Consider the following 15,064-nt stretch of genomic DNA (forward strand, 5'->3'; position numbering starts at 1 on the left):
TGTAAAAATGCTTGGTTTCATTATAGTTTTAAAAAACCCTCACCCATACATTTTTGTCTGAAGTACATTTAACAAGCCATACTCAACTTGCAAAAAGATACCATGACTGTCCTCCAACATACTGTTCCTAGTATGGAACATAAATCTTCTAGAAAGATGAAGACTGCTTATAAACCGTATGTTTACTCCTTACAAGACAGCTTACACAAATATTATGAGCATATTCTGCACTTTCATGCACAGGGCTCAAAAAATATCTTACGCTAGCTTTGTCATTTTCCATCATATAAGAAAGAAATTTAAATCAGTTTTTATTTAGTTCTGTAGAGATTTTGCCTTTTTTTAAAAATAAACAACTCCAAGATAGAATTAATCTATATTTTTCAGTATTTAAGTAACTTTTTGCCATGCCGACATGTCTGTGGGCTGCACAGACTAATGAAAATAAAGAGACCATAACTGACAATCACAGTTTGCAGCTCATGAACATCCTACCTAGTCACTGGAAGGCCAATAATTACAAGTGAAGCTCACCTTCACGGAAGACACATTTTGTGAGCTGAGCTCATTTAAAAAACAGGAATTGCTTCAAAGGCCATAGCAGGTGTACTGGGTCTGGCTGAGCTGGAATTGGTTTTCCCCTATAGCAGCGCTCACGGTGCTGTGGTTTATGCTGGGAGCTGGCAGGGTGTTGATAGCACCCTGGTGTTGTGGCTGCTGCTGAGCAGGGCTTACACAGCACCAAGGCTCTTTCCGACATTTCCCCCCAAGGTGGGACGGGGTGGGCAAGATCTTGGGAGGGGACACAAGCAGGACAGCTGACCCGAACTGACCAAAGGGATATTCCAGACCATATGACGTCTGCTCAGTATAAAGCTGGGAGAAAGGAGGAAGGGGGTGGGGTCACCCTTGGTCCTGCGAGGCAACCACTACGCGTATCGGAGCCCTGCTTCCTGAGAAGGCCCGACATCACCTGCTCATGGGAATTAGAGAATAAATGTTGGGTTTTTTTTGCTTCCATGCATGGACCTTTGCTTCACTTTGCTTATATTAAAACTGCTTTTGTTTTACCCACAAGGGTTGGCTTTTTCCTATCTTATTTTCTTTCCCCTCTTTGCCCTGTTGAAAATAAAAAAGGGGAAGGGGGGGAACTGATAGAGCGATTTGGTGGGTACCTGTCATTTAGCCAAAGTCAAACCACCACACAGGATATTCCAGAACTTCACATGCTAATTACGAAAGTTTCTCATAAGCAGGGATCATAGAGTTGAGGAGAATTTAACCATTGGAGAGATATTATTGGTTGTACTTAATGAATGCTGTTGGCCGAAAAGCAACTCAGCTTCCTCTAGTCCCTCAAATAAAACATCCTTATTTTTAAAAGTCTACAAATAAGAAAGTTTTTCTTGCTTTCTTTAGAGCTTCCTTTAATTGCATAATATTGAAGAAGTTCCTGTACAATGCAGCGGGCATGTCTAGGAGGAAGAAATGTAGGGCTCACTGGTGTAGGGCACAATGAACCTGAGGAGTTTCCCTTCAGAAACCATAAAATTATTTTTCTAAGGATACTCTCCTGTTAAAAAGACTTGGGTGATGCATTGGAAGAAGACAGGGAAAACAGTGATAACAGGACTAGAGACCTGTGCTGGAAAAATTCACAGGACCTCCAGTGCCGGAGTAATTTCTTTTTCTCACCTTTGAGCAGCTGTAATGGCATAGTGCAATTAAGTCCCTGCCTAATGACAGAAGTTTCTTCCAGATGAAGCTCTGAAATTATTTCTATTCCACTAGTCAAACATACTTCTGCAATGCTCATCTGCTTCTGTAGAAAGGATTAAATTTTCCCCATCTTGAGGGGAAATTCTTTCAATTAAAGTCTAAATACTCTGGCGCCTCAGAAGGACACGCTCTGTTGTACATCATGTATTCGTTCCCGCAGGGGGCATCCCTTGAGAACATCAGTATCCCAAGGAAACACAAGAAAGCCACATCCAAAACTTGCAATGCTCAACTGTCACTGGACTGTTTCTTGAGCTGTTGTTCTGTCATGGGCTTTCTGGAAGGTTGCTCTCTTTATACAGAGCAGATATATTCAGAACTTCTGTTTCAGAGTTTATAATGCTTGTCACATACATCTAATTAAAGACACACAAAGTAACACTATTTTGTGAAAGCAGAGTTCACTGTGGCTCATGCTTCTCAGAAGTTCTAAATGTTTTCTGTAAAAGGCCATATCAAAACTCAAGAACACCAAGTTATTCCACCAAAATCACCAAGTACTACAAAGCAAACAGTTTAGAGAATGTATACCATATCATTAAAAGTAATTTGTACAGTTCATCCTCTTCATATGAATGATCTGAAGAGGTTAAGACAGTATAGAAGGAAAAATCAGGATTTCTGTTTTTCTATATGCTTATAAAAGTAAATATGTGTTTTCTGCAAGAAGAAATTAAGATTAACTCCAATGTTTCATTCTAAAATCAGCACTTATTTCAAATTGCAGACTTTTTTCAGGATGATTTGGAAATGCTACAAATTTGTTTGTTTGTTGTTTTTTTAAGAAAAATTGAGACTAGCACCATATGAAAAAGCACACCTTCTACAAGCCAAATATACAATTGGCTTACACCATTTCAAAATATGTGTGGTTTTGCCATCAACTCCTCTAGCAGGGAGAGGTTTAAACACTACCACGGTACCGAAGTTCTTCCCCACAGGTTCAAGTTCCAACAATCCACACAAAACGGTTACAAATCAATTCAAATTCTATTACATACCTGCCTCCCTCAAAACGATTGATGAGATCTGACACTTTACTGGACTTTTCCTTTGCAACACTAGAAACAGGGGTGCGTGTCTCTTCCTCCATTCTTGGTTTCTGATTTGATAAAGCTTTATGCCTAGGGGTTTGGTATGTAACAGGTGACACGTTCTGCAGATGAATTGGCTTTGGAGGCACTGCAAACAACAACAACCATCAGTCACTCATGACCTGTTTCTTTGAACTGCCAGAACATAGATGAGATTTTTGCATAAGTATACAGTAATTAAGAAGAAATGCTCTTGGCTTTACTTAACCTTAAAGTTGCTTTATGAATACAGGAATTTCATATAGGTGTTTTATGCTCTGTCTGGTACCATGCATCTTGTTATATTTCTTGGACAAAAGCTGAACCACATGCTACTTTAACAAGCTAGGAAATTAGGGGTTTTTCTTGTTTGCTTGTTTTTTGTAGTGTATTGTGGTAAACACATATGTGGCCTCCATAAATGCAGGTGTTATCGTAAAAAAAGAACTAAGCAAAGTCAAAGGATCTAACTGTGCTGTGGAGCTCAAGAGCGATTTTAAACTGCTGCCCCAAAACTCTGGTGCTCTCCTTTGTTACCTTCTCCCTCATAACCTCAATAATAATAGTCAGTGGAAAAGGTTTTTGCCTTCAGCTTCCTTTACTCACTGAACCTTTGTCTATTTATACTGCTGAAAACCTGTCCCCTTGAAAATATTTTAATTTTTTTTTGCTTCTTCCCCATCCCTATCATAAATCCGTCTCATTAGACTGTTAATGATCAGCCACTGTTTAATACAGCAGTGACTAGAACACAAAAGACAAGGTGACACATAAAGCAACTGAAGTCACAAGTGCTAGGGATATTTAAATTCACTTTTATCTCTTTAAGCAACTATGTAGTATTTGTAGGCAGCAAAAGCACTTCACAGACAGGGCCTGAATGTGTTCCACTATGAGAGCAACGCATCTCCAGCTCCATCAAAAATAGAGACTTAATGAAAAGGTCCTTAATTCTTCAAGAATACAAGTCTATTCACTCCCACACAAAACCCCCAAAATGTATTGTGGGGAGAAGTGAAAGCAGTTGATACGAAATAGAAGAAAAAAAAAACAAACAACACACACAAAAAAGAACTATATCTGCCCTTTAATAAAAGGCAGACATAAATCAGCAGGAGTGGGCAATGCCCTGCCAGTGGAACTGGCAGCCCCAGGGGCTCTGCCACTGCCCCACAAGAACCATGCTGCTGTGTGCCACAGGCACCGGCTCTACACAGACCTCCCACGGAGCAAACATGAAGGGAAGGAGGACAGGAACTGGCATTAGGAATCTTATGCAACTCATGGTAGAAAAAATAAGCACTAGCACAGGATACACAAGAGATGGATGTGAAAAAGCCACGTTCCTCACATCACTGACTCTAGAATAGCTTATTGACTTACCCTTGAAAACCTGTGTACCACAGGAATGAGCTTAGATCCCATCAACTGACATTTGAAAGTGTTGTTGAAAAAATTCTTGCAAATATACTACCATATATTACGATAAATTTGAAGGAACACTTGATTAAGAGCAACTTTCCATCTCTACATTACATTGAATTTATAGGAGACAATATTTATCTGTGCTTCCAATAACCTAATTGCACTTAAGTGGGATTGTAGTCTGAAAAGCACCATGAGGAACTCTGAAGAAATTAATATGTCACAAAAAGCTGTAGACTTCAATTGTATCAACTACAAATGCTGATAAATGAAACAGAGGAAGAAGGAAGAGAATTACTGTAGATAGATGCTTTTACTGTGTCTATGTGTATCTTTGGTCCTTTCAAGCTTTTTATTTTATATTTATTAACACAAGCAAAAAGGCAAGTTTGAGGAAGGATGCAGTGCAGAAAGGATGGCTTAAAATACTGTAATTTGCAAAAAGTTACAATGCAAGACTAAAACAAGCAGGATATTAAATTGTGTAACTGCTTGAGCATCTGTAGTAACTGAAGCCCCTCCTGAGAAGCCACATACATTTGTTCAGCCACAGCTGCAGTGCAGTGGAGCCGCTTTCCCTATATTCCCTCTTCTCAGGGAGTTTGGACACGGTCTGGCAGAATTAGGCCAACAAACATCAGATTATTGTCCAAGCTCCAAACAGCTTGCTGCACTGACAAAGATGATGGGACAGCTGAAAAAGGTGACACAAGCGGGCTGGGAAAAGCAGGGCACGCAATTGAGCGCAGGCACTGCCATTCCCTTGGGGAGGAGATGGAAAGGAAAAGGGGACACTGGGTGGATTTACTGACCAGCACTGTGCTAGTTTGTAGAATCACCTCTAGCTCTTGAAATGGATTTTGCATAACCTGTGGTCCTGTGAATTCTCTTATTTAATGGACTCATACATCTCTTCAATTCTTTTGTACATCTCATAAAATGTTAATATCCTCAAAAGGATATATTAAAACTACTAAACCTGAGGGAATTAATGTCTACTGATAAAGCAGAAGGAATTAGTTGGAAGCTATTTTTATACTGCACCACTGGGACAAAAATCAAATTCTAGGCCATTCTGTGGAAGTGTTGCACACTTTTGCAGCTATTACTGCAAAGCCCCCAGCTTAGCAGCATTTCCGTAGGCCAAGCACAAGGAACCTCTAGTCAAACCGGACAATCACAATATATTCAAAGTCCCTGTAATGTCTTCAAAGGAGAATCACAAACCAAACAGCCACACCAATTCCTTAATGCAAGATACTTTCTTCTTTACTCCCTATTACCATCTAACAGGCAGCATTTCCCCTAATCAGCTGCTGCTGTAGCTACTGTAAATTTTAGAAATAGAGCAATGGGAAAATGACAGTCACAAGATCAATGAAAATAAAAGAATCAGTAGTGTAAAAAAACCAACCTGCAAACCTTCTTGTAAGGTCAACCTTGTTAACATGGATTATGGAAAACAAATTCCATTAATTCTCCCCTCAATGTACTTCTGTAGTGTTTTGCTTTAATCAGATTATTTTTCAATGTGCACACAGCAAGGATCTTAGAAGAAAAATAAAAGAGCAAATAGTGGCCCATTGTAATACCCTGCATAATACAGAGCTCTGTTTGAGTCTATAAATATTCTTGTCTCTATACTGTAGAATTTTGAGCTCATTAGGAGATATGAACTGCAGATTCTGCCCAAAGAAAATCCCTCAGTATACTCAGGTAGCTGCTACTGTGTAATGCTCACCAAAATACCTAATCAAGATTTAAGCTGCAGCGCCTCGTTGTGCATTCAACTTTGTACATATACATAAGGAAATTAGAGGTAATGCTACAAATGGCTCAAAAACTACAGCCACCTTTGCTGACTCCAAAGCCTATTAGCAAAGATCATTTATCTCTTCTCTTAGAAAGTATAACGTGTTCAATCGCCCTCTACGCATTTAACTCCTGCTGGTTAAAAATGCTGCTATGCTTGGATTCAGTGAAAGCACATACAAGTTCCTGTGGTAAGCAGCTACAGCTCTCCTGGCTGAATCGTCCTTCATCACCACCTTGCATGCAACATCACCTTCAGGAAAATCAAATGAGCACAGCTGGATATGTATCAAAGACTTACACTCACAACAACAGTACAAAATAACCAGTAACCTAGACTCAGTAGAAAGAGAGAAAAAGTCATCTCCTCTTTAGGATGTACACTTCCACATTTTTCTACCACTTCAGAATAAGTATCTTCCAACAATATATTATAAAAGAAGACCAATAATAATCAGATATGCTGTGTTCTTTCGTTTGTTTTCTTCCTGGAGATAATGTTTGGGATTTAGCCATTTTGTTGATAAAAGAGACATTGCTACTGGTTTCTTAAAGCACCACTGAGCTTGGAGAAGTCTAGCTAGAAACAGCACTCAGTTTTAGTTCAATTCACCTTTAACTGTAGAAATTTCATTTGCCAGAAATAGAGACTATATCCCAGACCTTTCATCTTTTCTGGGCCCAGGCCAATGAGTATCTTCAAAAACCACAGACTATATTACAATTAACTGAGCAAGGAGGGCAGGATTGATACTACACAGTACAGTAGACAGCTAAAAATGACTGCTGAAATCTATGTGTCAAATGCTTTGTGTCCATAACATTTCACAGTAGCACAAACCAGGCTGTCTTCTGGAGTGGAAAATCATCTCCAACCCAAACAAAAATGCCTCTTCAGTCTCAGCAGGAGATTCATAAGTACTCCTAAGCACTCATTAGAAAAATTTAAATGAGCAACTGATGCACAGCCTTGAAATGACAAGATACCTCACTGCTTTGAGTAAGTGTTGACATTTCAGCATATTTTCCATCCTACAATAAAACTGCCTGGTACAGGCAACAGTTTCAGTACCCAGTATTTAGTAATTGTGCATCATGCAAGAGGTTCCAAAAGTCAGGAATAAAAGAAACTAGAACAAACTGGTCAGTTTGTACATGTCACTCTACATGCATTCTGCTAATGCTAGGTTCAGATTGCTGCCCAAATATCTGTAGGTAAAGGCAAATTTCAAATTGACTATCAATTTGCTTCATCTCTTGTGCATATTTGCCCTGTAACTCAGTAGCATATTTTGTTATTTCCACTCACTACCTCCAATCTGGATTAGTCCACTTTATCACACTACACTGACACAAAGGCAAAGGAGCATGTTTCACAGCTGGTACAGACTGCGACTGCTTTTCTTCCCAGTCCTGATTTCTTTGCTTAACTCCTTCATTGGCCTTCAGTCAGTTTCAGACTTTGTTCCAAATTTGGAAAGATTTTCATGATTCAAACTGTACTCAACACAGAAATCTGACATGTGAATTGCTAAATTGTTGATTGAAGGAATTAATAGGGGAAAAAAAAAAATTGCTCTTTAACTGTCAGTGTATCAGACAGCTGGTTTGTCTTCTCCTTGAAATGCTAGGAGAAAAAAAATGAAAGTGAAAAGAAAGAATTTTATGTTGGATGTTGTGCAGAAATTTATTCACTTGATCTAGCTACCCTGAGTGATCTGTTTCCAAACATTTAAACTACTTCTCAGAGACCAAGTACAGACAAAACAGGTTCAGAGGTCAGGTTTCACTTCAAGTGCAAGATTCTGGACATTTTTTCCTCCATAATATAAAGTTATATTTCCTCTATTAAAGCTAAGTTAACTAAAAATAGCTGCAACCACTTGTAGCACAACCTTAAAGTCATCTTTGTATGTCCCGCTTTAAATACATACATTTTGGTAGGTTAGATGAAGATCATTTTGCAGTTAGTTCATCAACAAGCAAATACACTGGCATTACAAATTCAGGTCTGTCATCTTGTTTCCTTTCACTATGACAGTATTACCATGACTAGACCAACCATTTGGAATAAACATTTCCTGCTACTATAAACCTAAAATGTTTCTGAATCTGTACATGAAAAGCTGTTAAGAAAAAATAAATCAGAAACCACAGTTAAACCAATAAACTAGAGCAATTTAGTTTGCTTAGATAGTTTGGACTTCCAAATGCTTACCTCATTCATTCTATTTTGTTTTGTTTCAACTAAATAAAAAGGCCAAAAAGATACACTATAGAACAATATGATGCACATATTGAATAGAAATAAATGGAGAAAGACATAAGCCCATGAACAAAGCAAGGCAAAAAACACTATTTACAACCATATTACTGAATATAATCCACACAGCTGCATTTCTTAGACTACACCACCATTCCCAGCTATGTCACATGTCGGAGCAAGTAATTTTGACAAACACAGAAGTCATGGCTAGGGAAGAGCAACAACAGCTGTGTAACTACTTGAATGAAAGGTGTCCAATAATATCCAACTCCTAATTTATCTAATAGCTAAAATTTATAATAAATGGGCTGGCTTTTTGAAAGGCTTAAAATCTTTTTATTGATTGCCCATTTCTGTTTATCCATTAACAGATTTCTAAAATATTTTCTTTGGAACAACATGTGCTCTCTTGTTAACTTAGCTTCAGAAACCTAGAACCTAGCAGAAAGGCTACTCAGACAAGTCATGTGTACACATAATTCATAAAAACAACCTAGTTTAGTGAACAATACTGGCAAAAGTTCTATAAAAACAAGTAATACAAAAAATACAGCTTTATTTTGCTCTCATTCTCCTGGAGTAAACACAACTTTCTTGACACCCCAATAAATTTCCACCCCCCCCCTAACTCCAGGGTGAACTCAGAACTGATGTAAAAGTCTTTAAGATACATTTTCCCATTAATTGACACAAAAATTGTTAAATCCACTGCATGATGACTCCATGTTATGGTTCCTATACATGACTTAGATATGATCTAGTTTTCTATAAGTATTCCAGTTACTGTCATATCAGCACTATGTCTCAGAATCCAATTCAATGAACAGGATCATGGCATCAGTCTTCTAAACTCACTCTTTTTCTTCACTTTTGAGGAGAATTAAATCCCTACTGCATGTCACTCCTAAAAGGCATCAGTCCAGATTCACTTTGAATCCAAGACTTCCAGAACATACTCTTTGTTGTGATCAACTTCAGCAGAATCATCAATATTACTGAGAAGACCACATAAAAAGATCATTTGAGGTTTTTATGTCTAAAGTCAACATGTAGTTTGACCTATTTAGCTTCTAAAAGTGAAGATAACTACTTACAGACACAAAGAAGGGAAATCTACTTCTACTCTACAGACTTTATTAGTCAGGTTTTACTGCACAAACATGAAGTTCCCAACTTTCCACATACTCCAGCAGGAGGACTCCTCTGAAGCTCCACTAGAACCCTAAAGGCCCTGAATATCTTCCCCACCACCCCTGCCTTGAAGCCAGCCTGCCAAACACTTCAAAAATAGTATCAAAACTTCTCAGCTGAAATACAGTAATTCTTTTGAAAAATAAGCCCTGGCAATAGCTTAATACAAAAAGGGTTTACACATGTTCTCCCACTTCTTGGGCCGAGAACGAATTTAACACTGCCTGGCAGTAAGTGTGTAGCAAATCAGTAGACATTTGAGATAAAAAGTGTAGCTAGACCTATGTGCTTGCAACATATTAGCAAGATCAACCTTCCTTCCGATAACTTTTTTTCAGCAAAATATTATTAGAAATTACAGACTCATGAAGCATTTACAGAACACCTGTATTTCGTTTACAAGCTTTTACCCCACTATTTTCTTTCTGACAAATACAGTTCTTTCAACATGCTCTATTTCTCTTAAAGTCTAAGATGAAGAACAATTTCCTTAAAAGAAATATTTGAGACTACTTACCTTGTGGCTTTGGATTTGAAGCTGAACGTGGGGACTGTTTAACTGGCACACTTCCATTTATTCCCTGAGCTGCTTCATTGTGTACATTCTGCTCAACTAGCCTAGTTGTGGCACTCGCTGTACAAGATCTAGACAATATCAAGGACTTTGGACAGATGCTGCTGCCTGAAAAACAAATACATAGAAAGACTCAAGAGTTAGAAAAAGGATTAAATATAAGGTAGAATGACTATAAACACATTTATTAAGTACTAACACTTCTCTACAGAGAAAATTAGAAGACTCTTCTCTTAAAGAGTGTCTCATCCTAAAAGAATGCTTTGCCTTTCACTGAAATTTATTATGTTGTTTAAAACTTGAAGAGCTGGACATGAAAAAAAGACTTTGACTAGCCTAAGCTTTTCTATAGAAAAATTACAGTCTCTAACAGATTTTTTCCTATCCAAATTGTCAATGTGCTTGTTCAACAGAAGAACTATAAATAAAACCGCACTTTTGTTCAGCCATTCTATTTCTGTATTCGAAGTGTTCACAAAATGCTATACATTCAAAAAGTTTATTTTATTACAGAAGGTAGCACCCAAAAATTAGCTAAATGTATTGCAACTTTTTTGTAGCAAAGGGCTCCTATTCTAAGTATTAGAAAAAAGATCAGAGCAAAAACTGCCTGATTATTCTATTTCATTTCTTCCTACCAGAATGGAATTTATTCTGATTAAGATCAATATGCTATTGGCAAAAAAGCTGGAAGAAAATATAAAGCAAAACATATTCAAACAATGTAGACTGTAATAAAAGTACTTATGAGAATGTGATTATACATGCCTAAATCACGCACTGTTGTTTTGGGGTGTGAAAGCAACTGATTCTGTAAATCAAAAACTTGACATGATAATATGAAGGACCTTGAGATCTCACTTAGGTCCATATTCATTCATCTCAGAATCCAAAAAATTCACAACTTCTTTGTGGGGAGTATCAAGGGAAAGGAGGAAAACTCATCTATCATTTGTTGCACTGTTGTCAATTATTTTTAACAAAAACTTTAGGGTAGAGTTTCGACACTGCAATTTATTGTTATTATCTGCCTTTGCTTGCTTGTACTAGTAGAAATGCAAGCACAAGTGGCATTTTCTTTAAACATTTCCAAAAAAGGCAAATGCAAAACCCACTCAACCATTTCATAAGGTGATCCTCTGATGTCTTCTGAACAACTTGTCTGCAAAGCCTGGACCCTCTGATGGAATCCATTTCCTTCTCCCATGGCAAAATCCATCATATCATACCAAGCCATTCCTAGCAACATTCAAGCCTCCATCTTAGAACAGCAGTGGAAAGAGAAGCCATAGCTATTGCTCAACGCTGCTTAAAGATTCTTCAATGTTTTGTGGATTCTGAGAATATTTTCAAGTATTTATGCTTTACTTCTCAGCAGCTTATTTTTCCTTTTAAACACTAAAGTAGCCCTACACCAAAAAGCTGTCTCTACAAACATGAAGACTTGCAGAGGTCCACAGTGAGATCAGCAACCCATGCTACCAAAGTTCCAGTACTCGGATCCCAATGCACGCAAGACACCCATGGCTGCACAGTATGGCAACTTTTCCTCTTCCATTTCATTCAATTAGCAAGGAATCTCCCAAGAACATAAAGGCTGCTGGTCCTAGAATGATGCAGATAATCTAATGAGGCTCACCATGTATGGAAACTTCTCAGACATTTGTGATCTTAAGCAGAAATTCCTCAGCTCTGTTTTCCTTGGGTATCACTCTATACACAAAAAGTTGTATTGTTCTACAGCAGTAGGACCTCTGTCCCACAGCATTCCTCAATGCCGAAGAAGGTACCTTAAGTGCCATTTCTGTCTCTCCTATGGAAGAGGGAGTTCTGAAAGCTCTCAGACAGGCCAAGCAATGTGTTTTGAAGAGTAATATAGCCACATCAGGATGAACAGCTTTTTTCTCATGTATAGCTGGAATGGAAAAAGGTAATGGAAATCTAGTGACACCATACTTATATATAAAATTGAGTAGTCAGATTCTCTGGATAAAAATCATCCTTTAACATCCTTGGAAATCTTTCTAGTCAGTGAAATGTATTACCTTCCAGGTGACGTTGATGAGAAAATTGTGGCAGAAATACAGGAATTTTCACCACAGACTTGTATCTAGTGTACTGTATGCAAGTATATTATAAAAAAATCCCCAAACACGTGATTTTCAGCACATTACAAAAATACCAAATTCTTGCTCCACAATCAGCCGCATGCATTTCAATAGGGCTGCTCCATTTTGTCTATTTAAGAAAGTGGTAACACCGTCTACCTTGTAGAAATAATGTTGTTGCCCCTGTAAGTACAACTGAATATCCCATTAGACATGCAAAAAGTCAGACATGCTGCAAAAACCTGCAGCTTTTACTGGGCTGAAGTAGATTCCCCATTGTGATTATTTCTGACCTGATTAAAGAAACACTCATGTATTACTGCTATTCCTATGCTTTATAACAACAGAAGTTTTCCTTGAAGTCAGAAATGCAGTGTGCGACAAAATACTACTAGCCAGTTACTGCATTCACTAGTATAAGATTAATACCAACTCTTATAATCAGGGATGATTAAATACACTGAGAAATGTGGGGAAAGATTTTTAAAAAAGTAAAATAGGGGCAGGCAAGAATGTAAGCGAGAAAGAGGAGGTAATAAGTAAAAGAAAATATAAATAAACACTGTAAATTTGATAAGCACTTAATTATTTTGCTTATCATCTGCAAGGAAATAAGAAGCTAGAATGCTTGCAAACATGCTTGCATTTGCAAGAATGTTTGAAGCTAAGTGATGCATTATCCTTTTTTTCAGAGCATTCTAATTAGAAGTAACTTGGAGCCATGAACATTTACACAAACATAATCAGACAGCTTGAAATGCCAGTAACATGAAAAAAAATGGTTTATTTATATTCACAGAAGGTTAAACTAATGTTTTATTATTGGATAGGTCCACGATCAGCAGTTCCATAAGCTTCAGGAAGACAATATCAACACCGTTAGGTCTTCTATCATATTTATTTTCAGTCCTGCTTATAGTACATAGTGCATCTCTATTGCATCACTGTCTAATTTGTACTGCCATTACGATCCCACTCTTTATCATATATTCTGAAAGAAATGCAGCATTTCTGGATGTAACCAAAGTCTATGGGAAAAGGGTTATTCTCTCGTGACTGCCAGGAGGCAAAATTTAAGTCTCAAAATTACTTCTCTTAAAATTATACAGCTATATATACCTAATGTGTTAAGTATCAAGAACACCTGCCATAATGGCTGTGGTCTTGACGTTCTACTGCTAGATCTTTTCATGTAAGATCAATGCACATCTTCACCCTTTCTACACATCCTTGGACATACATGGAGGTTCAGCTAATAGTCCATCTACCAAGCACTGGTTTAGCCACTGTAACCTAGCCATACAATCTCCTGCATCAGTTCAGAAGAGCATTACGTAGCAGTGACACTACAAAAGATTAATTCAACCCATCCACTTACCCATCAAACACTACTGGCACCGTAACAAGGCCAGGACAAGAGCGAGCAACTTCCTGAACATAAACAAGAAAGTAGAAAGCAGCCTCTCACCCAGGCAGTGACAACAGATTTGTTGAGACCTGAGCAGGAAATCTAGTAAATCAGGTCATAGGTTTTGCCCACAATTGCGTCCAAACCTGCCCTCAAAATTAAGTTTCTAGCAACTTGGTACCTATCCTTACCCTTCACAGGTTTGTCCTGTTTGTGAGAGAAACTAACATGTTACAAAGAGGCTTATGCTGCTGATGCATACCCAAACATGTTTTAAGAGTAACTGGACTAAATCCAAACTATCACGAAATTAGGAGTATGGAGGAATAGAGTAGGAATTCTAGGGGTCCAAGTTTCTCTCATAAAAAAAACCTACCTTCCTCCAAATTCTACTAAATGCTCTCAAGTTAATTACACATTTGTGTTTTGATACATCTTCACAGTGCTGGTAAGAGTTGTGAATGCTTTGCAGCTGCAGAACAGTACAAAAATTTCATATTGATATTCTGTTTTGTGCAGATGTGCTCTAAAGGCTAAACATCAGGTCAGCCTTTAGTGTGGTAAGCCACTGCTGGAATACTTGCAAAGAGCTGATAACCCAATTCTGTAAAAAGAGGAAAAAAACACCAAACTTTTGCTGAAGTCAGGAGGGCTATCTCACTGAAGAAATTAAGTCTTCTTACTTCAAGAAGGTGCTGACCAAAAAAATAAAACGCAAATATCATAAGGTTTAAAATTATCTTTGAAAAGTGGAATCTTGGCAAAGCATAGGACACAGATCACATTCAATTAAAGGATTCATTCAGATACAGATGCAAGCAAAATGCAAAAATGTAGGATTTTTCTCTCGCACAGCTATTCTCCAGACACAGGCAAAAATAATCTAAGTTTAGCAGAACAAGGCAGGCCCCTCTCTGAGAATGATGATGTAAAGCATGTAAGTCTACTATCTCTCACTGCATGGGAACATTCCCAGAACTACTAAATAAATATTATCCTCCCTTTCATAGCATTTATTGCATGGAGGAAAAAAAATCTTCAAGGAAATACGGTAGGTGTAAATTGTAGATAGCAGAAAGTGTATTGATACTGCTCTTTTAGTTCAATGATCCCTGTGAATGCCCTCACAACATCCGATGGTGAAGTTAAACAGATGAAACAACACTGAACTTAAAACTGGCAGGCCAAACACTTGCTACACAATACTTGCTACGAACTAGAAAATATTCATCTTCTTGGTATATATGCTACCTTACACAATAATATAAAGCAGAGGTTTCCAAACTGCAGTATGCATAACATGTAGTAGGTGAACCACTTTCAACAGTACACAGAGCCATAATATAAGAGAACCAAAACAAACTTCAGCAAGTTTAATCACACAACACAAAAAAAGATATTCTAAGAGAAACAACTTTGACTTCTGAA

At 37.8% G+C, this 15,064-nt stretch overlaps 1 protein-coding gene across 2 annotated transcripts in view; it reads right to left on the reverse strand.

Moving 5' to 3' along the window:
* Positions 1-15,064, reverse strand: part of FGD4 (FYVE, RhoGEF and PH domain containing 4) — an 81,501-nt gene that overhangs the window by 35,513 nt on the left and 30,924 nt on the right. For both annotated transcript variants that reach the window (XM_074902056.1, XM_074902057.1), the window contains exons 2-3: positions 10,064-10,228; positions 2,781-2,961 (exon numbers count right to left, since the gene is read on the reverse strand). In XM_074902056.1, coding sequence (XP_074758157.1) covers positions 2,781-2,961; positions 10,064-10,228 — 346 coding nt within the window. The remainder of the gene's footprint in view (positions 1-2,780; positions 2,962-10,063; positions 10,229-15,064) is intronic.

Source organism: Athene noctua, chromosome 3, assembly GCF_965140245.1.
Source record: "Athene noctua chromosome 3, bAthNoc1.hap1.1, whole genome shotgun sequence".
Classification (NCBI taxonomy): domain Eukaryota; kingdom Metazoa; phylum Chordata; class Aves; order Strigiformes; family Strigidae; genus Athene; species Athene noctua.